General features: G+C 43.8%; 1 protein-coding gene across 5 annotated transcripts in view; it reads right to left on the minus strand.

Annotated features, from left to right (window-relative positions):
• The window catches only part of SHROOM3 (shroom family member 3), a 241,863-nt gene that overhangs the window by 52,882 nt on the left and 161,223 nt on the right, over nt 1-27,758 (minus strand). For all 5 annotated transcript variants that reach the window (XM_077275718.1, XM_077275709.1, XM_077275732.1 and 2 more), the window contains 2 exons: nt 6,432-6,551; nt 464-595 (listed from right to left, as the gene is read on the minus strand). In XM_077275718.1, the coding sequence (XP_077131833.1) occupies nt 464-595; nt 6,432-6,551 (252 nt within the window). The remainder of the gene's footprint in view (nt 1-463; nt 596-6,431; nt 6,552-27,758) is intronic.

The raw sequence follows: 27,758 nt of genomic DNA on the forward strand, positions 1-27,758 counted from the left end.
AGGTACACAGCTGTACAAGTAAAAACGGTGTAGGGGATGCACCCCTAAATCAACACTCCTTCATTCTCAGGATAGTGAAGGTCTCACCCAAACCACTAACACAGAGATGATATATACTAATGATGCAAAAATAACTTTTTAAATAAAATCTTAATTTGGACATAAGCTGAAACCAAAATGTCACACATGTTTTGCACATTGCAATGCAGTGAAGAAAAACTAAAGTATAATTATACGAACGTAATTGCTAAATTATCATGATTATAGAAGTTTCTTTCCAAGAAGTAATAATGGTTGTTATAAAGTGCACAGGCCAAACATTCTTCATGTAAAGAATTACTTTTGAAAATACACACCGTATATAAAACCAGTCAATTTAGGGGAAAAAATTGCCTAATTTTCACCATTATTTGTGCAGTGAAATGTGGGCAGTGACAAGGCAGATCTTGGGCACTTTCCTCACCTTGAATGGTAAGCCTGGTGCCATGGAGATCCTAACGTCCCCTGAGATATTTGCATCATGCTGGGATTCGGTTGGTTCTCCAGTAACTTGGATGAGTGCCAGGAATGGGGACGAGGAATAGACACACTTTGCCTATGGAGATATTAAACATTAACAGTGCAAATTAGAAATGCTGTCCAAGTTTCTGTCAGAAGATTTATGTAAAAAAATATTAATGTAAAAACAACACAGAAGTGTTAACCATAGTGCCAATCAAAAACACCAGCAAAAAAAACACAGTAACTATTTTCTACAGAAGTTGGAATTTTTTGTTTTGCAGTCATTACTCTTTAAAGGGACTCTGTCAGCATAGGATGACTGTTCATACTTAGTCCCATTGCTCGATACTTCACGGTGGGACCAATAATTTAAATACACCTCCCACCTGCTTGTTTTCCTGCTATCTCCACCCCCTCTTCTTTGATTGACAGCTCTGGCTTCATAGGGCCAGAGTAGAGAGGAGATAGATGGAAAACAAGTAGGTGGGAAGGTGCATATACCGTATTTTTCGTACTATAAGACACACTTTTTTCCCTCAAAATTTGGGGGGGAAACGGGGGTGCATCTTATAGTTGGAATGTACTTATAGTTATCGTGGCAGCAGCAGGAGTTGGGTGATTCTTCCAGTGGTCCGACACTGCAGGCCCCGCACTTTTATTGCCTCAATGCTGTGGCCCTTGAGAAAAAGGTGGCACATGCGCAGATTGAGATCTCGGCTCCGAGATCTCATCTCCTGAGATCTCGGACGAGATCTTGTTGCCGACATCTCAATCTGCGCCTGGGGAATCAATCTGGCCTTCGGGAAAATGGCTGCCAGAGGCGGCGCATGCGCTGATTGAGATCTCGGCTCCAAGATATCGTCTCCCAAGATATCAGGACGAGATCTCGTTCCCGAGATCTCAATCTGCGCATGCGTGCCGGAGGTGGCCATTTTCCCGGAGGCCACAGCATTGAGGCAAGAGAAGTGCGGGGGCTTCAGGCTTTCACAAAATGTTGCCATAGCCCTCGCACCTTCGAGCACCGCTGAACCTGCAGCACTGGGATGGGATTTCCCAGAGACCACCACATCGCAGCAATGGATGTGTGGGGGCTCCGGGATTTCACAAAATGTCGCCATAGCACCCCACACTGCTGACCTGCGGACCTGCGCACCAGTCTGGGTCATATCGCTGGACCACCAAACACCCCATGTGACTCCGCTCCACCAGCACTATCGATCTTCCCCCGGGTAAGCTGAATTCATGACTGTAAGACAGACCCCCATTTGACGCATTATTTTTTTCCCCCGATTTTCCTTCTGAAAATATGGAGTGCATCTTATGGTGCGATGCGTCTTATAGTCTGAAAAATACGGTAAATGATTGGCCCCGCCATGAAGCAACGAGCACCTGTACTTGGTTTGAACACCCATTCCATGCTGACAGAGAACCTTAACCCCTTTCTGACATCGGGCGTAATAGTACACTGATGTCGGACTCCATCCCTTTGATGTGGACTCCCGCAGTGAGCCCACATCTTTTGCGGCACATGTCAGCTGTTTTGAACAGCTGACATGTGCCGCTAACAGCTTCGGGAGGAATCCCATGGATGTTAACCCATTAAATGCCACTATCAAACTATGAAAATGGCATTTAACATGCGCTTCCGGAAAGTGCGCCGATGTCACATGACCACGGGTAGCCGATGGGTTGGCATGACAACCAGAGGTCTCCAGCAGACCTCTATGGTTGTAACTGCCAGATTGCTATGAGCACCGTATGTAATTCTGCTACATACAGGCGATCTGATCATTGCCTGTATGTAGCAGAGGTGAACGGGTTATGGCAGCTTCTAGTCTCCCATGGAGACTATTGAAGCATGCGAAAAGTAAAAAAAAAAATGTTTTTAAAAATGTAAAAAAAACCATAAAAGTTCAAATCACCCCCCTTTTGCCCCATTCAAAATAAAACAATAAAAATATCAAACATACACATATATTTGGTATCAGCGCATTCAGAATCGCCTGATCTATCAATATAAAAAAAGAATTAACCCGATCACTAAACGGTGTAACGACGAAAAAAGTTAAAACGCCAGTATTATGCTTTTTTGGTCGTCGCAATATTGCATTAAAATGTAATAATGGGCGATCAAACATATCTGCACCAAAATGGTATCTTTAAAAATGTCAGCTCGGCGAGCAAAAAATAAGTCCTCACCCAACTCGAGATCACGAAAAATGGAGACGCTACGGGTATGGGAAAATGGTACAATTTTTTGTTTTTAACAAATTTTGGAATTTTTTTCCCACAACTTAGATAAAAAAAGAACCTAGACATGTTTGGTGTCTATGAACTCATAATGACCTGGAGAATAATAATGGCAGGTCAGTTTTAGCATTCAGTGAACATAGTAAAAAAGTAAAACAAAAAAACAATTGTGAAATTGCACTTTATTTGCAGTTTCAACGCACTTGGAATTTTTTTCATTTTCCAATCCACAATATGTTAAAATCAATGGTGTTGTTCAAAAGTACAACTCGTTCCACAAAAAACAAGCCCTCACATGGCCATATTGACAGAAAAATAAAAAAGTTATGGCTCAGGGAAAAAGGGGAGCAAAAAACAAAAACGCAAAAACGAAAATACCTGCGGTCATGAAGGGGATAAAGTGGTTGTGCCACAATCACAATTTCTATCCAAGAGATAGAATAAGTGATCAATTGCTGATCGTTGGCTGTCCCTTGCAGGGACATAAAGCTTAGAAGGATTCAGCTAGTCAGTTTTCAATCACGTGATATCACAGACAAGACATAGAAAAGAGAAGAATTAGCTGGGTAGAAAGTCAAAATGAGCAATTGTAAGAACACGGTGCTATATAATATGATGACTACAACATATTAGGAGGGTAAAGACTTTGATGGGAGTGCCTCTTTAATTGCTTTTGTCGCCAAAGTAAATCAAAAGCAGCATTGTGAGAACAGGATTTATATTTATTTATCCTGTTTTCCAAAATGGAGTTTGAGTCAGTATGCGTGTTTTGAGATAAAGGATCTCTTAAGACTTTCTTTGTTTAATTGACTTAGTGAAAACACAGGAAAGAAACAAAATTAAAGAGTGAAAGACAGATCTAAACTCTAAAGCTGGGTGTAGACAGTCTTACCTCTAGCCAATGAGAAGTACCGTATGTATGCTAATGCCAGCACATTTTCATAGATAAGCTAAGCCAATTACATTGTTACAATGCATGACTATTAATAACCTATATAAGATGATGTAATAAGGAGAGATCTGCCACGATGCTCAGAGTATTAGTGTGGCTCTTCCGTGCACGTATTTGGATTTTACAATTTAATTTGGAACGTCCTACATTATGTGTCGATCACAGCATATACTCACCTCCTGCATTGTCTCTGTTTCAGCAATGTTGGTGCCAAGTGTCCCAACACTCGCATGACATTGTTATGTCACGTGTGCTGTGTGTGCTCACACCTTGCCCGGATTTCCGAGTTTTGTCTGAGGGAAATCAGCAGCCCATTAGTTGCAGATGATTGCCTGCAACAATCATGTGACATAACAATTTCATGCAGGCATTGGGAAACCCAGCTCCGACATTCCTGAAATGGAGCCGATGCATGAATCCAGTTAATGAGTCCCACTTAAATGATGTTTATGCTTGCAAATAATGTTTGCCTGTGACAAATTTGTAAAACATAAACCACACATTTAGATAGTGTTGATCTATGCCACAGACCAGATATTGTTCCTGAAGTGCTAACCCCATTCATATAAGGATGCCTACTTCTCTGCACATCACCTTTATATCTTCTCCATTGATATCTGACCCCTCACACAAGGAGTAGAATTCCTCATGATTTTGTTACGGTAAAGAAATGTTTACTAAAACACATCTTAAAGTCGCTAAACCTTAAAGGGAATCTATAACCCCTTGGGACGTATATGACTTATTAATATGGGCATATAGGTGATAGAAATATTAAACTAGTCCTACCTGTATGCCCCATATTTGCAGTCTTGTTGTTGAGAAATTATTATTATTTATTATTATAGCACCATTTATTCCATGGCGCTTTACATGGGAGGAGGGGTATACATAATAAAAAACAAGTACAATAATCTTAATCAATGCAAGTCACGACTGGTACATAAGGAGAGAGGACCCTGCCCGCGAGAGCTCACAATCTACAAGGGATGGGTGAGAATACAGTAGGCGATGGTAGAGCTGGTCATGCAGCGGTTTGGTCGATTGGTGGTTACTGCAGGTTGTAGGCTTGTCGGAATAGGTGGGTCTTCAGGTTCTTTTGAATCATATTTTATTTGTTTTTGCTAATGATTTCTTCCAGGCTCCGCAGCGTGCAGTGTCTGGAAGAAATCTCTGCCTCCTGTCTTCATTATCATACCACTGTGAGAAGAGAGTTGGACGCAGGCGCTCACTTCTCCATTCTTTTAGAGTGCGAGCCAGTGCCTCATTCTTAAGATAGTTTATTACTGTCATTCTTTACGACACAAAATTCCTTAAAAATGCACTTCCCGGTCCACCTCTGGGGACCAAATCTATCTCCACTAGAGTGGCTTAATACATTGGATATTCTATTGAAGTCACCAGCTCTGTTGATATGCAACAGTCAAATTCATCACTTTCCTGTAAGGGTCACCTCACTCTAATAACAATTGCCTATAGGCTTATGTAGAAGAAAGCAGCAATGTTTTTTAAATCTTATAATACTCCTTCAAAGGCTAACGTTGTCCCCTTTCAGAAAATCTGGATTCCTTGGTGCAGTTTGTTGTAAAAACCAAATAGCGCTTTACTCACTCTTTTGAGTCCACTGAGTCTATGCTCTGCTCCCGGAGTTTGATATCGGCTAAGGTGTTGACATCACGTGGACATCACTGCAGCCAATTGCTCAGTGACTCTGCTGTGTAGACAGAAATCTCTGTTCAGAGCCCATGAGCTCAGTGATTGGTATAGGATCTGTCAAAGTGACATCAGCGTAGCAATCAACATTAGTGGTGGAAACTCAGCTCTAAACCTGGAGATGACGAGTAAAGTGTTGCTTGTATGTTTTTTATAAGAAATTGTGCATGGGGATCGAGATTTTCTAAAAGGGCACAATCCTTCCATGTAGAAGGTCGCGTTAAACTTACCCCCCCCCCACAGGCCAATAAAGATTAAGCAACAACCACAAGATGGATTTCATCACCCAGGTATCATTGTAATCAGTATAACGGTGCCGACCTGACACTGTCTGTAGGTTACTGTGCACAATCCTGCTGACAGGTTCGCTTTAAAGCAAGGAAGCCACTCCAGCACCACTGCTTTGGTATTGGTTTGGCCAGTCTTTGCTAATAGTTCTGCATTGACGTATTTGACTGTCAGGGTACATGCCCATGATCAGTAATTGCTGCAGGTTTGACGCTGTGTACTTATGCTGCGTCAAACCTGCAGCGGCCAGCTGTGGCAGCGTAGTGGATGGGATTTCTAGAAATCCAAAGTCCACTATGTGTCCTTAGTCGCCTGCGGATCACCCACGGACACTGGCATGAGGCGCGTCTTTCAAGACTGCAGCATGTCAATTTCTCTTGCTGAGACTAGCAAGAGAAATTACATCAATAGAATGTATTGGACACAGTGAGTCCGTACGGTACAGTGAACACATGCGGATTTACCTGCGTTCAATAGACAGCAGCGCTTTGGACACAGCGAACATACGCCGCTAGTTCCAGATCGTGGGCGCCTTACTGTCGGTCCTCAGCAGTGATCCCTGCATGTACGGCACAGGACCACTTAGGCCAATAAGTTCCTGCTTTCATTCAATTTTTTTTAAATGATGAATTAGCCCAATAGAGTCCTAGGATCCGTGGCCTGGATTTCCATGCAAATCCTCGCATTCGGATCAATGATTATGCTCTGCTGCTTAATGACCCCTCACCTGTTTCTGAGCCTCAGTTTAAGTCCATCTCCTGGGCATGCTCCAAAGCTGACGGATGGTTTGTCTTTTGTGGTTTCCAAGCAAGTGTCAGAACATTCCGTCTTTTCAATTAATGAACCTCTGTAGATGAACAGAATATCAATATATCAGTTTTAAGTGTAGAAAGGGGTAATCATTAGGATTAAATTATGACAAGTAAAAATAGACATACAGTATATTTGGCTGGAAAATTAATAATTCACACAGGTTTCCCAATGAGTACAGTAGTTACATGTAAAAGCCTGCCTGGCATGCTTAGGCTACAAGTATTATAAGAAGCAAGCTATGAGTTAAGCTTGCATATCTGAAATAATTTGCATTCCGCACTTGTTGAAGAAAAGTCATTTAAATCTCCTGCAGGTGCCAAACAGGCAAATTTACATTTAATTTGTAGAAGAACGACATTTTTCACCTTAGATTAGAATGGATTGTGTTTTTAAACTTATTATCTAAGCTGAAAAGAAAGGCTTTGCTCACATAACACCTGTGGCAAATGTGTGACTTACATGCTATATACATTACGTCATGTATGGTATATGTATATGCTGAATATAAGTGACTGCCATTGTAAAGAATGCACACTGTGCTAAGTATGCTCGCTGCTGATCTATTTTAATAGGCTCATGAACCCCCCATTCATGTGATTCAATGTAAAAATACCCTTGATAATTTATGTATTAATATGAGAGACTAGTTTTAATATTCAATTAAAATGCACCAATGTTTTGATTCTTGGGTGGTCAACCTCAGAAGTCTGCTTCAGATAACTTCTTTGAATTTCTATAACTTTCCTGTAAAATCACACTTTTATTGAGAATGGCAATCTCCAAACCATCGATAAACCTTAATATTTGGCTATAGACGCTAGCAAAGCCAGAAACCCATCTACAGACAGCTGTAGCGGGGTACTTGGTCCTTATCAGCGCCGAGCAGGGTTTGGCTGTTGAAGGAGCTGCCTTCTGAGACAAAGCAAAGGTTTACTTTCGGAGCATGGTGGTCCAAAAGGATTTCTGGACTGAAAACACTTTACTGTAATTGGCTTCTCTATGGTTTTACTGCTCCTTGGCAGCAAGAGGGTCAGTTTCTCTATGGCTATAAATCATAAAATAAGTTTATCTAATGTTCTGAGCATGTTGATATGTGTAATACACTCATGTCAAACAAAGTAGTTTATTTGCAACAAAGGCAGATCTTCTGGGTTCTATCTAGGAAACATATTATAAATCTTACACGTCTGTGTGTTCTTACTATTTTACTGATAGATGAGAAGCAGATTACAGTTTGGAACATACAGATCAAATATTAATGGAAAAAGTAGTGAAAAGTAATGGCTTCAGGTCAATGATACCAACTACGTGATATGGGTTTCTGTTCAGCTTTACTTTATATACAGTCCAAAAGATTTAGGTAGGTGAAGAGAAAAATGCTGCAAAGTAAAGATGCTTTAAAAACTAGCAGTGTTCATTTTAAAAGTATGTTTACTTGTCTTTTCCATATCTCTATAGGGCTTGTTCCTTTCAACTTTCCCACCCTTTTTCCTTTTCTTCCCCAGTTCTTTATTTTCCTTCTCTCTTCCTTACCTTCCCTAATACCAATTCTTCCATATTTATGCCTTTCCTGATTCCCTCTTTCCCATTATTTAATTTTTTTTTATAAATATAGTTGAAATAAAAACTAGCAGTGTTAATAGTATATTTATTATCATTTATCAAAATGCTAAGTGAATGAACAAAAAGAGAAATCTAAATCAAACCAATATTTAGTATGTACCCAAAACAGCATGAATTCTTCTGGGTACACTTGCACATAGATTTTGAAGGACCTCGGCAGGGAGATTGTTCCACATATCTTATTCATAGATTAATGTAATCTCACAGAAATGTGACCAAGTTGAGATCAGGGCTCTGTGGGGGCCATACCATCACTTCCAGGACTCCTTGTAACCAATCAGATGCCTCCCTGATGGTATTTTATGATGAATAAGTAACTATCTACCTTATTTCTCACCATGAAGACCACTTCTGGCCAGACTTCTCTGAACAGTAGTTGTGTGTAGCTAGGTCCCACTGGTTACTACCAGTTCTGAGATGATGGCACTGCAGATGCAGCCTAATGTACTAAGGCCCAAAGGCAAAATTTGTTACCGATCATATGTTATTAGCTCAACACAAGTGGCTCTGATGTAGCAGAGAAACCTTAGGCCCCTATAGTACCAGAGCACAGGTATAATCCCTACGTAAGTACCCCTTAATCTATGTTCACGCATAACAGACCTGTCGCGGATATAAGTCCACATTAATTTACAGTACAACAGAAGTAAATTGTTTTTTTCAAAATCCCAGTCACAATTTGTGGAAAAAAATCTGCGAAAACGAAAACAAAAGCATAGCGCAAAATTCAAATCTACAGCCTGCACATCATTATGTGGATTTTCATTGTGATTTTCACCCTATTCAATGCTTAGCAAATAGAGTAAGGGCAGCACGTTGGGCAGTGGTTAGCACTGCAGCCTTGCAGCACTGGAGTCCTGGGTTCAAATCCCACCTTGGACAACATCTGCAAGGAGGTTGTATGTTCTCCCTGTGTTTGCGTGGGTTTCCTCCGGGTTCTCTGATTTTCTCCCACATTACAAAGACATACTGATAGGGAATTTAGATTGTGAGCCCCATCAGGGACAGCGATGATAATGTGTGCAAACTGTAAAGCGCTGCGGAATATGTTAGCGCTATATAAAGATTAAAGAAAGAAAAAAAAAAATCTGCAGCACTTTGTTGCAGATTTGAAACCAAATACACAGATTGTCAACCTGGCGATATAGGCGGGTTCAAACAATAGTCTAATGTGTATGGGCAGTGGCGTAACTTGAAGCTTGTGGGCCCGAATTCAAAATCTCCAATGGGGCCCCCAACTAACACAGGTCTTTAATAGTAATAGTCTTTTCATATAGGGCAATGGGACCTTTGGGGCCCCTTAATCTCCAGTGCCCGGGTGTGACTACAAACTATTATACTTAGGGCTCACACTCATCAAGGTAAATAAAATTGTTCCGATGTTTCTGAAAAGTTGGACGAGTGTCATTCGAGTACAATGCTATTTTTCTCACCTATTTTTTTTCAGATTGTGATATAGAAAAGAAAAAAAAGATAATAAAAAAAAAAAATACATGTAACATGAAAACCTGATTTAAATAATAGATTGTTTTTAGATTTTGTATCACTGGAATCATAAGGACCTGGTTCATCATGTTGCCAGATTGTTTTTACTGTGCAATGAATTACATAAAACAAAATAAAAAAAAAGAAACAAACATGGAATTGTGTGGAGTTTTTTGTCACCATTTCACCACACTTTTTTTTTTCTATACATTATACATGGTGTCTTTCAAAACTACAACTCGTCTCGTAATAAAAACAAGGAATCATAGGGCCAAATAGTTATGACTCTTAAAAGAAAGGGAAGAAAAAAATCTAAAACAAAATCTGACTGCTTCAGGCATGGTATGAAAACTAAAGAAAATTATTAAAAAAAAGGACAAAGTTTATTGAAAAGGCAAATCTTTAGTAAACGTTTGTATTAGTCTTTTCTCATGGTTCTCATACTCTATCCTACCTTACCTTTGCAAGTTGCTGGGAGCTAAACACTGTGACCTTATCTTGCAGAGCTGTAAAGGCCCCGTCTCACATAGCGATTTACCAACGATCACGACCAGCGATACGACCTGGCCGTGATCGTTGGTAAGTCGTGTGGTTGCTGGGGAGCTGTCACACAGACAGCTCTCTCCAGCGACCAACGATCAGGGGAACGACTTCGGCATCGTTGAAACTGTCTTCAACGATGCCGAAGTCCCCCTGCAGCACCCGGGTAACCAGGGTAAACATCGGGTTACTAAGCGCAGGGCCGCGCTTAGTAACCCGATGTTTACCCTGGTTACCAAAAAAAACAAACAGTACATACTCGCCTTTCGGTGTCCCTCGCCGTCTGCTTCCTGCTCTGACTGAGCCGCCGTACAGTGAGAGCAGAGCGCAGCGGTGACGTCACTGCTGTGCTGTGCTCTCACTTTCCGGCCGGCAGTCAGTCAGAGCAGGAAGCAGACGGCAAGGGACCCGGACGGACATCAGATGGTGAGTATGTAGTGTTTGTTTTTTTTTACATTTACGCTGGTAACCACGGTAAACATCGGGTTACTAAGCGCGGCCCTGCGCTTAGTAACCCGATGTTTACCCTGATTGCCAGTGAAGACATCGCTGAATCCGTGTCACACACACCGATTCAGCGATGTCAGTGGGACCTCAACGACCAAAAAAAGGTCCAGGCCATTCTGACACGACCAGCGATCTCGCAGCAGGGGCCTGATCGCTGGTACGTGTCACACATAGCGAGATCGCTACTGAGGTCGCTGTTGCGTCACAAAACTAGTGACTCAGCAGCGATCTCGCTAGCGATCTCGCTATGTGAGATGGGGCCTTTAAGAGCTGCTTCATCTAGAAATAGAATAGCCCGAGGGCCCCTGAAGGTAATGGGGGTTTAATACTCCCTTCTGTTTCCCACACAGACAGATTTAGATGCTCCACAATTAATCAGGAACATATCACGGTCACGTTGTGTCACTTCAGAGAACTGTGTACATCACTAGTCTATGCCAAGGAAACCGAAGTATTTTCAAACGGTTGCATCGATAGGGAGAAAAAGTCTACTTTTCCAAGAAACAGCCACTCTTATTAATGTGACTGATATTAGAGTTTACGAAGTCCAAGGGATATTTCTCACGCACCAAATGCCAATCTGTGCAGGCCCGGATTGCTCACCCACAAGGCCCAAATCAGTCCAAAAGATTCCGAGGCCCCGGGAAAAAAAAAAAATCTCATGTAGTTACAAATGAGGTAGATGAAACAGGCAACGTTTTGGCCATGACGGGCCTTTTTCAAGCAAAAAATTACAACTTTGTTTTTGTAAACTTGTAATTTTTGGCTTGAAAAAGACCTGTTATGGCCGAAATGTTGTTTGATTCATCCACCTCATCTACCTTTTTTTCCTGATGTCTCAGATTCTTTTGATATTAAAGTTAATTTCTATTTTCTTGTGCTGTCATAGTCTCAATGGAGAAGAACCTTGAAAAACACACCGTGGGTCAGGGATGGCCAAATAATGGATGCTTTAGGAAAAAATTGGATAATTCCAGAGGTAAATTTTGCTTTTAAAAAAGGGAATCTGTCACCAAAATTTTGGTCACTTAATTTGAAAGCAGCATAATGTAGAAACAGAAACCCCGATTCCAGCAATGTGTCACTAGGTAAGCTGCTTGCTGTAGATTTGATTATCAATACAGGACTAGTAAACCAGCTGCCATGTAGTCCTCCATATTCATGAGCTCTGTATAACGCCGCCCCCACCTGATTGGCAACTTTCTGCCTATGCCCAGTGTACACAGAAAGCTGCCAATCAGTGGTGTGGGCGGGGCTATACAGAGCTCAGCATTCAGAGCACTGCTAGATCTACACCAGATAAAACAGTGATTTTATCAAAATGACAGCACGCAGCCCAGTAAGTGACAAATCAGTGGAATCAGGAACCTACATCAAGCTGCTCTCATATGGAGTGGCAAAAAACGTGATTTCAGATTCTCTGTAAGTCACCTGACAGTATAAACCAGAAATTGTTCCAGAAGACACCGTGAGCAAACTTTTATGTGTATCTTGGCTACCTGGTTCCTGAGATGTGTAGCATGGCTGTAGGTAGTGTAATAAACATTGTTTCATTTTTTAACAGTTGGCTAACTGACTAATATTATTGTGTTCCCCTTTCTTATTTTTGTGATTTTTAAAAAAATCTAATCTAAATTTAAGATGCTGAATTTTCAAACAATAAGTACAATTTTGTATTTGATGGGTTGAAGACTTTGCCACTTTCCCTCCTCACTGAGCTAGTGACACTTCACATTAATCGCCTCATTCATTATGTCATCCATGGGAAAGCTACTTGTGGAAGTGTACTGACCAGGAATCTACTTGATTATTTATGAGGCGTTATGTGCCCAGTCCACAGAAGTGCTCGGTAAACAGAAACTAAGGAATTTCTTAATACCCCAAGAAATGATGGGCCTCTTGTCCGTTTGTAAGGTTTATGCCTCCTTCTGGCTGGTGTTTGTTTTTTTGGGATCTTTATAACGAATTGCATGTAATCTGTTGTCTTTTATACAAAGGAAACAAGTATCAATAGCGCAAAAGGAGTCAGGAAAAGTGTGGAAACCAGAACGGCAGCCATACAGGAGCTGGCCACTAGAACCTTGGAGTGATTGGAATAGGATTGGGTCTGTTGGGATGTTTTTGTTACATTTCTACTTCACCTTACTTTAAAGTATTTAAAGGGAATCTGTCAGCAGGTTTTTCCCATATAACATATGGCCACCACCTTTCAGCCCTGTGTTAGAGCGTTCTGGAATGCTGGGTATAAGTCTCCAAGCCTCCCTGCAACACAAAAAACAGAGCTATACTCACCTATGGGGCAGTCCAGTCCTATGGGCATCTTGGTCCGGTGCTCTTATCTTCTTGCTTCGTGTGAAAGACACATTCTACATTATCCACACAGTGTTTCTCGTCGTGCTTTTGCACATGCGTACTTCTCTCTGCCGTGTCGGGGGAAGAGCAAGTAAAGTTCTGCGCTGGGGAAAAGGCAAAGAGTGACCGCGCATTCACACTGCAGTACAAGTCTATGGGTACGTGGAAAACATCGGACTGCACTTGGATGATATCTGAGTGCAGTTCGATTTCCACACAGTCACAGAATGGACAAGATGGAGACATTTCATTTTCTTCTCCATCTTCTCAAAGAGAATGGTTCTCTCATCCGAGAGGATCGGATCACACTATACTGACTGACACTCAGATCAAATTCTCATCAGATTTTAATCAGAAGGTTATTAACACAATCAACCGGATTATCTATGATGAGACAATCTACGGTGTGTGACCCCGGCCTTTCACTCATTGTGAAATTGCTTAATAACTAAATAGGCTAAAAAATGTTGTGGAGTCCAGCACTGTCGAGAGCCAAAATAGACAAAGTGTCCTAAGTAACAGACTTTGTAAAGACACTCATGTAAGGCCAAATTCACATGTCAGTTTTTTTTTTCTCCAGACAGATTTTCATCAGGAAGCAGGATTAGATTTTCACCTACTTTTGGAACACACATGTTTGTTTTTACCATGCAAGTTTTCTTACTATATATACTCAGCCAGAAAAAAATGACATGGGAATAGTCCCATAGAATATAATGTGCTGTCAGTGAAAACAATCGACTGCGTACGCGTGTAAAAAGTGACATTTGAATGAGCCCTGAAACAATTCATTTTAATAGTGCTGGAGGATTACTTATCATTGGAAATGGCAGAATACTATGACAAGTGCTGGCACAAGTCTCCGATTAACCCAGTGGGTCAATAGTAAGGTTATCTTCACTTGTTAAGTTTGACACACACACCTCTAGTAACACAGTAGTTCTTCTTAGCAAATCTTTTTTGGCACCTGACCGGCCTGAGCTTAACTCCTCAGCGGTCTGTGACAAGGTCTTAAATGAAACCTGTCAGATAGGACCTGGTGTGACTGAAAAGCAACAGACCCTAACTGAGGAACTGTCCTGACAAATTTATCAGAACGCACAGAACAGGAAGAGGAGAATGTAGCCCTCTTAATGGGTTCACATGTCCCTAACATAAATGCTACTGAAATTCCTTATCTCAACAAAACAAGACAGCAATTTTAATTTACATGTATCTGTGTTTGGGGTCCGAGCCAAACTTTTCAAAGTCCCCTGTCTGTTGCCTCCTTCCTTAGAACCATTAGAATAGTTACGTGATACAAACCATTACATAGAATAATACACTAAATCTGTCCCATAGTAACTGATTAGAGCTGCCAGGCACCCGTCAGTCAGGAAGACCCAAAAAGATTTCAGGCTAGCCATTATTTAGGCCACCTAGTTGCCATATGTTTTAGTGGCAACTTTAAATCTGTGTCCATGTCCGAATCTGTAGTATGTGTGCACGTGATACCTTGCTGTGTGCATCTGAAGAAATTTCTCTTACTACCAGCCATTGAGGAGAGTGGGACCAAGAGGAGTGATGTACTGCAGGTGGAGGCTGTGCATAGAGGGTCTATGGAGCGATGTACTGCAGGTGGAGGCTGTGCATAGAGGGTCTATGGAGCGATGTACTGCAGGTGGAGGCTGTGCATAGAGGATCTGTGGAGTGATGTACTGCAGGTGGAGGCTGTGCATAGAGGGTCTATGAAGCGATGTACTGCAGGTGGAGGCTGTGCATAGAGGGTCTATGGAGAGATGTACTGCAGGTGGAGGCTGTGCATAGAGGGTCTATGGAGAGATGTACTGTAAACGGAGGCTGTGCATAGAGGGTCTATGGAGCGATGTACTGCAGGTGGGGGCTGTGCATAGAGGGTCTGTGGAGCGATGTACTGCAGGTGGGGGCTGTGCGTAGAGGGTCTATGGAGCGATGTACTGCAGGTGGAGGCTGTGCATAGAGGGTCTATGGAGAGATGTACTGCAGGTGGAGGCTGTGCATAGAGGGTCTATGGAGCGATGTACTGCAGGTGGAGGCTGTGCATAGAGGGTCTATGGAGCGATGTACTGCAGGTGGAGGCTGTGCATAGAGGGTCTATGGAGAGATGTACTGCAGGTGGAGGCTGTGCATAGAGGGTCTATGGAGAGATGTACTGTAGACGGAGGCTGCCCATAGAGGATCTGTGGAGCGATGTACTGTAGACGGAGGCTGCGCATAGAGGATATGTGGAGCGATGTACTGTAGATGGAGGCTGTGCATAGAGGGTCTGAGGAGTGGTGTACTGCAGGTAGGGGCTGTGCATACAGGGTCTGGGGAGAGATGTACTGTAGACCGAGCCTGTGCATAGAGGATCTGTGGAGCGATGTACTGTAGATGGAGGCTGCCCATAGAGGGTCTGTGGAGCGATGCACTGTAGATGGAGGCTGCACATAGAGGATCTGTGGAGCGATGCACTGTAGATGGAGGCTGTGCATAGAGGGTCTGAGCAGTGGTGTACTTCAGATGGAGGCTGCCCATAGAGGATCTGTGGAGCGATGTACTGTAGACCGAGGCTGTGCATAGAGGATCTGTGGAGTGATGTACTGCAGATGGAGGCTGTCCTTAGAGGATCTGTGGAGCGAAGTACTGTAGATGGAGGCTGTGCATAGAGGGTCTGTGGAGCGATGTACTCTAGACCGAGGCTGTGCATAGAGGGTCTGTGGAGCGATGTACTGTAGACCGAGGCTGTGCATAGAGGATCTGTGGAGTGATGTACTGCAGATGGAGGCTGTCCTTAGAGGATCTGTGGAGCGAAGTACTGTAGATGGAGGCTGTGCATAGAGGGTCTGTGGAGCGATGTACTCTAGACCGAGGCTGCGCATAGAGGGTCTGTGGAGCAATGTACTGTAGACCGAGGCTGTGCATAGAGGATCTGTGGAGTGATGTACTGCAGATGGAGGCTGTCCTTAGAGGATCTGTGGAGCGAAGTACTGTAGATGGAGGCAGTGCATGGAGGGTCTGTGGAGCGATGTACTCTAGACCGAGGCTGTGCATAGAGGGTCTGTGGAGCGATGTACTGTAGACCGAGGCTGTGCATAGAGGATCTGTGGAGAGATGTACTGCAGATGGAGGCTGTGCATAGAGGGTCTGAGGAGTGGTGTACTGCAGATCGAGGCTGCCCATAGAGGATCTGTGAAGCGATGTACTGTAGATGGAGGCTGTGCATAGAGGGTCTGTGGAGCGATGTACTGTAGACCGAGGCTGTGCATAGAGGGTCTATGGAGAGATGTACTGCAGGTGGAGGCTGTGCATAGAGGGTCTATGGAGAGATGTACTGTAAACGGAGGCTGTGCATAGAGGGTCTATGGAGCGATGTACTGCAGGTGGGGGCTGTGCATAGAGGGTCTGTGGAGTGATGTACTGCAGGTGGGGGCTGTGCATAGAGGGTCTATGGAGCGATGTACTGCAGGTGGAGGCTGTGCATAGAGGGTCTATGGAGAGATGTACTGCAGGTGGAGGCTGTGCATAGAGGGTCTATGGAGAGATGTACTGTAGATGGAGGCTGCCCATAGAGGATCTGTGGAGCGATGTACTGTAGACGGAGGCTGCGCATAGAGGATATGTGGAGCGATGTACTGTAGATAGAGGCTGTGCATAGAGGGTCTGAGGAGTGGTGTACTGCAGGTGGGGGCTGTGCATAGTGGGTCTGAGGAGAGATGTACTGTAGACCGAGCCTGTGCATAGAGGATCTGTGGAGCGATGTACTGTAGATGGAGGCTGCCCATAGAGGGTCTGTGGAGCGATGTACTGTAGATGGAGGCTGCACATAGAGGATCTGTGGAGTGATGTACTGTAGATGGAGGCTGTGCATAGAGGGTCTGAGGAGTGGTGTACTTCAGATGGAGGCTGCCCATAGAGGATCTGTGGAGCGATGTACTGTAGACAGAGGCTGTGCATAGAGGGTCTGAGGAGTGGTGTACTGTATATTAAGGCTGTTACAAGAGATGCTGAGGAGTGGTGTACTGCAGGTGGGGGCTGTCCATAGAGGGTCTGTGGAGCGATGTACTGTAGACCGAGGCTGTGCATAGAGAATCTGTGGAGTCATGTACTGTAGACCGAGGCTGTGCATAGAATATCTGTGGAGTGATGTACTGTAGACGGAGGATGCCCATAGAGGATCTGTGGAGCGATGTATTGTAGACGGAGGCTGTGCATAGAGGATCTGTGGAGTGATGTGCTGAAGACAGAGGCTGTGCATAGAGGTGCTGAGGAGTGATGTACTGCAGGTGGGGGCTGTGCATAGAGGATCTGTGGAGTGATGTACTGTAGACAGGCTGTGCATAGAGGATCTGTGGAGTGATGTACTGTAGACGGAGGCTGTGCATAGAGGTGCTGAGGAGTGATGTATTGTAGAAGGAGGCTGTGCAGATGGAGTGTCATGCGTCTGAGTTTGAAACCTGGAGCCTGTGCTTTGTGGTCAGCTTCTCTGTCAGCAGAGCAACAGCAGATGCACCTTTTCTCCTGGAGTTTAGTTTCTGTTATCCTTGCTTCAGTCTTTTCAGGGTAACAGATGTTTTCATTTACTCATTTGCTTTCCCTCTCACCTATCTGGTGCGGCTTTATATACTTTCCCCTTGCTTGCATTTCCTGCTGGTCTCATTTGGATGACCAGCCATACTGATGTAGTTTAAGCCAGTCAGTGAAAAAACAGCTAAGGTTTATCTCTCTGCAGGTTGTTCTTTACCCTGCAGCTATGTACTTAAAGGGACTCTGTCACCTGAATTTGGAGGGAACAATTTTCAGCCATAGGGGCGGGGTTTTTGGGTGTTTGATTCACCCTTTCCTTACCCGCTGGCTGCATGCTGGCTGCAATATTGGATTGAAGTTCATTCTCTGTCCTCCATAGTACATGCCTGCGTACTTTATGTCTGACTCAGACAGCCTGGGGGCAATATGCTGGAGACAGACTGGGGGCAATATGCTGGAGACAGACTGGGGGCAATATGCTGGAGACAGACTGGGGGCAATATGCTGGAGACAGACTGGGGGCAATATGCTGGAGACAGACTGGGGGCAACATGCTGGAGACAGACTGGGGGCAATATGCTGGAGACAGACTGGGGGCAATATGCTGGACACACTGGGGCAATGCTGGACAATGGGGCAGATTGCTGGACACACTGGGGGCAATGCTGGACACACTGGGGGCAATCCTGGACACACTGGGGCAGATTGCTGGACACACTGGGGGCAATGCTGGACACTGGGGCAGATTGCTGGACACACTGGGGGCAATGCTGGACACTGGGGCAGATTGCTGGACACACTGGGGGCAATGCTGGACACTGGGGCAGATTGCTGGACACACTGGGGGCAATGCTGGACACTGGGGCAGATTGCTGGACACACTGGGGGCAATGCTGGACACTGGGGCAGATTGCTGGACACACTGGGGGCAATGCTGGACACTGGGGCAGATTGCTGGACACACTGGGGGCAATGCTGGACACTGGTGGCAATTCTGGACACTGGGGGCAATGCTGGACACTGGGGGCAATACTGGACACACTGGGGGCAATGCTGGACACTGGGGCAGATTGCTGGACACTGGGGGCAATGCTGGACACTGGGGCAGATTGCTGGACACACTGGGGGCAATGCTGGACACTGGGGCAGATTGCTAGACACACTGGGGGCAATGCTGGACACTGGGGCAGATTGCTGGACACACTGGGGGCAATGCTGGACACTGGGGCAGATTGCTGGACACACTGGGGGCAATGCTGAACACTGGGGGCAATGCTGGACACTGGGGCAAACTCGGAATCAGCCCCGGGCGGCAAAAGCTCTAGCTACGCCAGTGTGCAGGTGGTGACCACAGAACAATTTCTCTGTTTTCATCCTTTTTGGCTGCTGTTTTGGTCACTTTTGCATTTTGTCATTGCTCTCACCCTTAGAGGTACTGTACAGTATCATGAGGCAGTGCCTACAACTCACAGAAGTTGCTCAGGTAGTGCAGCTCACCCAGGATGGCACATCAATGCGAGCTGTGGCAAGAAGGTATCTGTTCCATTCTCTGGACACTGTGCTGACAGACACAGTGTCCAGAGAATGGAGCAGATACCAGGAGACAGGCCAATACACCAGGAAACATAGAGGGGGCTTTAGGAGGGCAACAATTCAGCAGCAAGGAGGAACAAAAAGAGCAGTGCCAGAGGCCTGAAAAATGACCAGCAGGCCACCAACATCCATGTGTCTGCTCTAATTGTCAGAAACAGACTGCAAGTGGATGTTGTGCTTACAGCCCAACACTGTGCAGGGCTATTGGCATTTGCCAGAGAATACCAAGATTCAACATTGGTGCCCTGTGCTCTTCACAGATGAGAGCAGGTTCACACTGAGCACATGTGACAGATATGACAGAGTCTGGAGACGTCGTGTGGAACGTTCTGCTGCCTGCAACATCTTCCAGCATGACCGGATTAGCAGTGGGCCAGTAATGGTGTGGGAAGGCATTTCTTTAGAGGGCCACACAGCCTTCCATGTGCTAGCCAGAGGTATTGAGATGCTAGACTCGTGCGAGTTTCTCGCAAGTGTGACCCCAGCCTACTACTAAGCATCATTTCCTTGTCTTGAGGCACTTCCACTGAAATTGGATCAGCCTGTAATTTAATTTTCCAGTTTGATTTTGAGTATCATTCCAAATTCAGATCTCCATGGGATATTAATTCTGATTAACATTGATCATTTTTTTGTTTTATTGTTCTCAGCACATTCTACTATGTAATGAATAAAGATTTGCAACTCGAATATTTAATTCAGTGTTATCTGGGATGTCTTATTTTATTGTTCCCTTTATTTTTTTGAGCAGTGTATATACTGTAGTCACATAGAGTCAGAAAAATGGATAACCGATTTAAGTAGGGAAAAACCACCACAAAAAATGAATAAATATTTTTAAAATCTTTAAATTAAAACAATGAAAAATAGCCAAAAATATATATGCATACAGTAAAAGATAAAATACAAAAACAAAATAAACAATAACTTCTACACAGCCTCGAAGCCAGCTACGCATTACACTGGTATAAAGCACTTTGTTATACTTCCAGCTAGTAATCCACCCACATATTCAGACTTGTCATTTCACAGACTGTGCGGTGACCGTTCCAGATTATTAACATACAATCAAGTAATAATTGTATAGAACAGCACAGCACTGAAAGGTCATTAAATGTACATAATGTGACGGTCCTTTGACAATTCTGCATTGACTGAAAACACAAATAGCGTGCAGACCACACACACTCACATGCACAAGAGCACAGGCGGTTATCTGAACTCAGCATAAAACTGTACAAACTTATTCATACATTAGCGCCAGCATTAAGATCAACATGTACTTGGGTGATGTCCTGAAAACTTCATTTAAAGCACTTTTTGTTTAATGGAATATCTAAAAAATGTAACGCTATTATCATTAAGGCTGATTTCCAGGACTTTTTTATCTGAGAAAATCACAATCTACTTTTATTTAAATAGAATGTGTAGTCAGACACTACCTAGTCTTCAATTTTTAGTGTTACAAGTATGTTTTCTTTGCAATTGTTTTTATTTTTTACATATCACGATCTTTATTAAATCGTGATATTAAGCAGCTGCAATGAATGGAAATCGACAGACTAATTTAATAGACTATTAGGCTATTTTCACACGTTGCATTTTTGCTGCGTTGTTTTGCTGCATTTTTTAATGCAAATTTTAAGCTGTACAGTACCAGCAAAGTCTATGAGATTTCAGAAATCTCATGGGCACACACTGGTTTTATTTTTGTGACTGATTTGGAAAACTGCTGCATGTCACTTCTTTAAGGTTTTTTTGGCACATTTGCTGAGTTTTTTCAATCATTGTACACAATGGTTAAGTGCAAAATCGCAGCCAAAAATGCAGTTATCAGTTTTTGCTGCGTTTTTGCTGCAAAACCTTAAGGAAGTTGCAACATGATTTTTGAGGGGGCACTGAACTTTATCCGCATGCACAAGTCGTAACAAAAATGCAGCAAAAACTGTGGCAAAACCTGCTTTTTTATAGCAACTTCGAGCAGGTTTTTACTGCAGAGAAAAAAATGCTGCAAAAACGCAATGTGTGAACATAGCCTTACAGTCTCCAGGAAGTGATGCAATTCAGCTCCCTTCCTGGGAAACATGCAGGTAAGTTTTTTTTTTTTCTTAAATGAATAGTCGCATTGTTAAAACAGTTAATAAAGTGGGTACCGGTAATATCAGTTTTGTTATTATATTAAAATACTGTATAAATTGTGTCATTGAGGGTAGATCATACCTCCTGAGCAGTTAATTCAGATGCACAGGGGCCGGTGAAGTAAGAAGCATTAGAAGCATCTGAATAAAGTCCTGTGTTATTTCTTACTCAAGATGCAGATGTCTATGTGCTATCATCTCTTCGTGTAGATTCTCCTCAGTTAATAAAGGAGCTCAGTAGGTGCTTTAAATATCTAATTAATTACTTTACTTGTAGCTCATCTTTCCCAGTACCTTTTGTATGGAAGGCAATAACATTAATGGGGTACTCCGGAGAGATAAAAAAAATTTGTACTGTCCCTGCCCTCATAAACTATAAAAATGAGATGCCCAGTGCACTTTAATTATCTTTATTACCCATGTAATTCCGTGTGACAGGAGCTGCTCCTCACTGCTCCCCTTTCCAATCTAGGACATTACATCACACAGCAGTGTTCAGATCCCCTCTGGGAGTAACAGCCAGTCTGAGAAAAGGTGATGTGGCCATGCCCCATGTTCTGTGCAGAGAAACAGTTATTATCAGGAGACTGGCTGATAGTAACAGCATGGAGCTGCACACTGATGTAAGGTCCCAGAAAGAGGGGTGAGCAGTGCAGTGAAAAGCAGCTTCTGTCACACCAGCGCCCTGATACTGTCCCCCTGTCTGCAGTTTGAAGTGAGGGGGCTTTGCCTGCTCTCTGCTAGGAGCAGCCAATCCCCTGATAATGTCTCCTTCCCTGCAGCATGCGATGAGGGGGCATAGTGTGAGTGTGGCCTGTATTCCCACCCACCCCAGATTCTAGTAGCAGCCATCCCCCTGGTAATGTCTCCTTCACTGCAGGACTACTAGTAAGGAGCACCTTGGACTGCAGACAAGAAGACATTATCAGGGTACTGTTGTGATCAAGATTGCTTATATGTCCAGAGGCGGGTACAGTGGTGCCAGCACTGATTGGGCATTGGGCTCGTGTGAGGCCCTGGAACGCAAGTGTCAACACTGCTGGAATGGCGCTGAAACGGGAGGAGAGTATAGGTGTTTTTTTCCTCAACATTCAGATTGAGAATGGATTGTTCTAGTAGTGGACAATGCCTTTAACAGGAGTTTGAGCAAACCACCAGTAAATGCATTTGAAAAAAATAGATATAGGCTAGTACCATTTTAAGAGAAGTCAACCTTTAGAGTAGTTTATTCAGAGCCTTACCAGGGCTATCTGCAGTCTGTGGGAAAGGATCAGTTCACTGCCTTGAAACTAAACTCGGGTAAATGTCCCTGTAGCCCCCCCAGCTATTTTACCTGACGGTAACAATAATGTTTCTCTATGTGGCTAAAATGGGAATAACATTCTGTATCTGTATCTAAATAAGCCTATGTGGTAGCTTAGCTGTATAGAGGATTGCTGATATTATTCACACCATAGAAGGTACAGAAGTAACCTGGTAACTCAATGTATTGTGAACATCCCATCAACAGCTGAACAGTACATTGATATGAGCAAAGATTATTCTAAACAGGTCTGCGGACAAGCAGTGATTTGTGAAGTTCTCTAAAGACACTATGGAAGAGAAAGGTAGTTCTTTGCTCAGAAGCAAAACGGAACACTTCCGTTCAAGATATTCAAGGTTTGACTTTTCAATACTCTTGACAAAGTGGCTTCCTTCCCATACAGTGATGCTTCTCTAGGGGTGGGAGGAGGAATGTGTGGTCTATTGTTCATCTGACGCCATCCTCAAGATGAAATTATGAGAGTGTTTTGGGTCACAATAGTTAGATTAACAGGGCACAGAGGATGTCATGGCATAGAAATTGCAGAATCGTAAATTATAAAGTCTCTTTTTCATTCCACCCATCCTTAAAGAATTTCAAGAATTCTGCAAGTAGGTTCTGAAGACTAACCGTTAAACAATAATTTATTTATATCCACATACAAATGTGATACTGTATATTAGATGCCTCATCATTGAAATTATACCACCGTGAAGGAAAAGTCATGGAGTCAAGATTGATAGACAAGTTAATGATACTCTGGAACTCTCTACCCCAGCACATCAGACTCTCGCCTACCATAGAAACTTTCAAAAAGAACCTGAAGACTCACCTCTTGTTGTGATTTTGCTTTTTGCTCCCTCTAGTGGTCATTAGTGATTTGACTCTGGAGCTTCTGTCTTTTCCTATATCCTCACCTGGGCCGTTAGTTCAGGGGCGTTGCTATATAAGCTCCCTGGACCTTCAGTTCAATGCCTGGCATCGTTGAAATCAGAGCTAATCTGTTGTGCTCTTGTCCTATGATCCTGGTTCCTGTATTTCAAGCTAAGTCTTCTTCCTTGCTTTTTGCTTTTGTTTTGTTTGGTATTTTTGTCCAGCTTGTTCCAATCTGTATCCTGACCTTTGCTGGAAGCTCTAGGGGGCTGGTGTTCTCCCCCCGGACCGTTAGACGGTTCGGGGGTTCTTGAATCTCCAGCGTGGATTTTTATAGGGTTTTTGTTGACCAGATAAGTTATCTTGCTATATTCTGCTATTAGTAAGCTGGCCTCTCTTTGCTGAACCTGGTTCATTTCTGTGTTTGTCATTTCCTCTTACCTCACAGTTATTATTTGTGGGGGCTTGTATCTTGCTTTGGGGTCCCTTTCTCTGGAGGCAAGAGAGGTCTTTGTTTTCTTCTCCTAGGGGTAGTTAGATTCTCCGGCTGGCGCGAGTCATCTAGCGATCACCGTAGGCATGATCCCCGGCTACTTCTAGTGTTGGCGTTAGGAGTAGCTATTTGGTCAACCCAGTTACCACAGCCCTATGAGCTGGATTTTTGAATCTCGCAGACTTACACGTTCCTCTGAGACCCTGTCCACTGGGGTCATAACAGTATGCCAGGCCAGTATTAAATGTTTAATGCATTGCAGAAGTGGGATTATAAGAAAGAAAATTTTGAGGTTTTTTTTCCCTCTCTCATTTTTTTTTTTTTCCCCTTTACCTCAGAGTGGCTTAAGCTTGCTGCAGACATGAATGTCCAGACCTTGATTACAAGTGTGGACCAGCTTGCCGCTCGTGTGCAGGGTATACAAGATTATGTTACCAGAAATCCTAGGTCTGAACCCAAGATTCCGATTCCTGAACTGTTTTCAGGAGACCGATTTAAGTTTAGGAATTTCAGGAATAATTGTAAATTGTTTTTGTCCCTGAAACCTTGTTCGTCTGGAGACTCTGCTCAACAAGTAAAAATTGTTATTTCATTCTTACGGGGTGACCCTCAAGATTGGGCTTTTTCGTTGGCGCCAGGAGATCCGGCATTGGCTGATATTGATGCGTTTTTTCTGGCGCTCGGTTTACTTTATGAGGAACCCAATCTTGAGATTCAGGCAGAGAAAGCCTTGCTGGCTATGTCTCAGGGCCAGGACGAGGCTGAGGTGTATTGCCAAAAATTTCGGAAATGGTCCGTGCTGACACATTGGAACGAGTGTGCACTGGCCGCTAATTTTAGAAATGGCCTTTCTGAGGCCATTAAGAATGTTATGGTGGGTTTTCCCATTCCCACAGGTCTGAATGATACCATGTCCCTGGCTATTCAAATTGACCGGCGGTTGCGGGAGCGCAAAACCGCAAATTCCCTCATGTTGTTGTCTGAACAGACACCTGATGTGATGCAATGTGATAGAAAAACCGCAAATTCCCTCATGGTGTTGTCTGAACGGACACCTGATTTGATGCAATGTGATAGAATCCTGACTAGAAATGAGAGGAAAATTCATAGACGCCGGAATGGCTTGTGCTACTACTGTGGTGATTTTACACATGTTATCTCAGCATGCTCTAAACGTATATCTAAGGTTGTTAGTCCTGTCACCGTTGGTAATTTGCATCCTAAGTTTATTCTGTCTGTAACTTTGATTTGCTCACTGTCATCTTATCCTGTCATGGCGTTTGTAGATTCAGGTGCTGCCCTGAGTCTTATGGATCTTTCATTTGCTAAGCGCTGTGGTTTTATTCTTGAACCATTAGAAAATCCTATCCCTCTTAGGGGTATTGATGCTACGCCATTAGCAGAAAATAAACCGCAGTATTGGACACAGGTTACCATGTGCATGACTCCTGAACACCGCGAGGTGATACGTTTTCTCGTTCTACATAAAATGCATGATTTGGTTGTTTTGGGGCTGCCATGGTTACAGACCCATAATCCAGTCCTTGACTGGAAGGCTATGTCAGTGTCTAGTTGGGGCTGTCGTGGTATTCATGAGGATTCCCTGCCTGTGTCTATTGCTTCTTCTACGCCTTCGGAAGTTCCGGAGTATTTGTCTGACTATCAGGATGTCTTTAGCGAGTCCAGGTCCAGTGCATTGCCTCCTCATAGGGAATGTGACTGTGCAATAGATTTGATTCCAGGCAGTAAATTTCCTAAGGGAAGACTGTTTAATCTGTCGATACCTGAACATACCGCTATGCGTTCATATATCAAGGAGTCTCTGGAGAAAGGACACATCCGTCCGTCTTCTTCCCCTCTTGGTGCGGGATTCTTTTTTGTGGCTAAAAAGGACGGATCTTTGAGGCCTTGTATTGATTATCGGCTTTTAAATAAGATCACTGTCAAATTTCAGTATCCTTTGCCGCTGTTGTCTGACTTGTTTGCCCGGATTAAAGGTGCCAAGTGGTTTACCAAGATAGACCTTCGTGGTGCGTACAACCTTGTGCGCATTAAGCAAGGGGATGAATGGAAAACCGCATTCAATACGCCCGAAGGTCATTTTGAGTACTTGGTGATGCCTTTTGGGCTCTCTAATGCCCCTTCAGTTTTTCAGTCCTTTATGCATGACATTTTCCGGAACTATCTGGATAAATTTTTGATCGTTTATCTGGATGATATTCTGTTTTTTTCTGATAATTGGGACTCGCATGTGGAGCAGGTCAGGATGGTCTTTAAAATTTTGCGTGAAAATTCTTTGTTTGTCAAGGGCTCAAAGTGTCTTTTTGGTGTACAGAAGGTTCCCTTTTTGGGGTTCATTTTTTCCCCTTCTGCTGTGGAGATGGACCCAGTCAAGGTCCGAGCTATTCTTGATTGGACTCAGCCCTCGTCAGTTAAGAGTCTTCAGAAGTTCTTGGGTTTCGCTAACTTCTACCGTCGTTTTATCGCTAACTTTTCTAGCATTGTGAAACCTTTGACGGATATGACCAAGAAGGGCTCCGATGTGGTTAATTGGGCTCCTGCTGCCGTGGAGGCTTTCCAGGAGTTGAAACGTCGGTTTACTTCGGCGCCTGTTTTGTGCCAGCCTGATGTCTCGCTTCCCTTTCAGGTTGAGGTGGATGCTTCAGAGATTGGAGCAGGGGCCGTTTTGTCACAGAGAGGCCCTGGTTGCTCTGTTATGAGACCTTGCGCCTTTTTCTCTAGGAAGTTTTCGCCTGCGGAGCGAAATTATGATGTGGGCAATCGGGAGTTGTTGGCCATGAAATGGGCATTTGAGGAGTGGCGTCATTGGCTCGAGGGTGCTAAGCATCGTGTGGTGGTCTTGACTGATCACAAAAATCTTATGTATCTCGAGTCTGCTAAACGCCTGAATCCTAGACAGGCCCGCTGGTCATTGTTTTTCTCCCGTTTTGACTTTGTTGTCTCGTATTTACCAGGTTCAAAAAATGTGAAGGCCTATGCTCTTTCCAGGAGCTTTGTGCCTGATGCTCCTGGAGTCGCTGAACCTGTTGGTATTCTTAAGGATGGTATTATCTTGTCAGCTATTTCTCCAGATCTGCGACGTGTGTTGCAGAGATTTCAGGCTGATAGGCCTGATTCTTGTCCACCTGACAGACTGTTTGTGCCTGATAAGTGGACCAACAGAGTCATTTCCGAGGTTCATTCCTCGGTGTTGGCAGGTCACCCAGGAATTTTTGGCACCAGAGATCTGGTGGCCAGATCCTTTTGGTGGCCTTCCTTGTCTAGGGATGTGCGGTCATTTGTACAGTCCTGTGGGACTTGTGCTCGAGCTAAGCCTTGCTGTTCTCGTGCCAGCGGGTTGCTCTTGCCCTTGCCTGTCCCTAAGAGACCTTGGACACATATCTCCATGGATTTCATTTCTGATCTTCCGGTGTCTCAAGGCATGTCTGTTATCTGGGTGATATGTGATCGCTTCTCCAAGATGGTCCATTTGGTTCCTTTGCCTAAGCTGCCTTCCTCTTCCGATCTGGTTCCTGTGTTTTTCCAGAACGTGGTTCGTTTGCACGGCATCCCTGAGAATATTGTGTCAGACAGAGGATCCCAGTTCGTTTCCAGATTCTGGCGATCCTTTTGTAGTAGGATGGGCATTGACTTGTCGTTTTCGTCTGCTTTCCATCCTCAGACTAATGGACAGACGGAGCGAACTAATCAGACTTTGGAGGCTTATTTGAGGTGTTTTGTCTCTGCTGATCAGGACGATTGGGTGACCTTCTTGCCGTTGGCTGAGTTTGCCCTTAATAATCGGGCTAG

This window comes from Ranitomeya variabilis, chromosome 1 (genome assembly GCF_051348905.1).
Source record: "Ranitomeya variabilis isolate aRanVar5 chromosome 1, aRanVar5.hap1, whole genome shotgun sequence".
Taxonomy (NCBI): Eukaryota; Metazoa; Chordata; class Amphibia; order Anura; family Dendrobatidae; genus Ranitomeya; species Ranitomeya variabilis.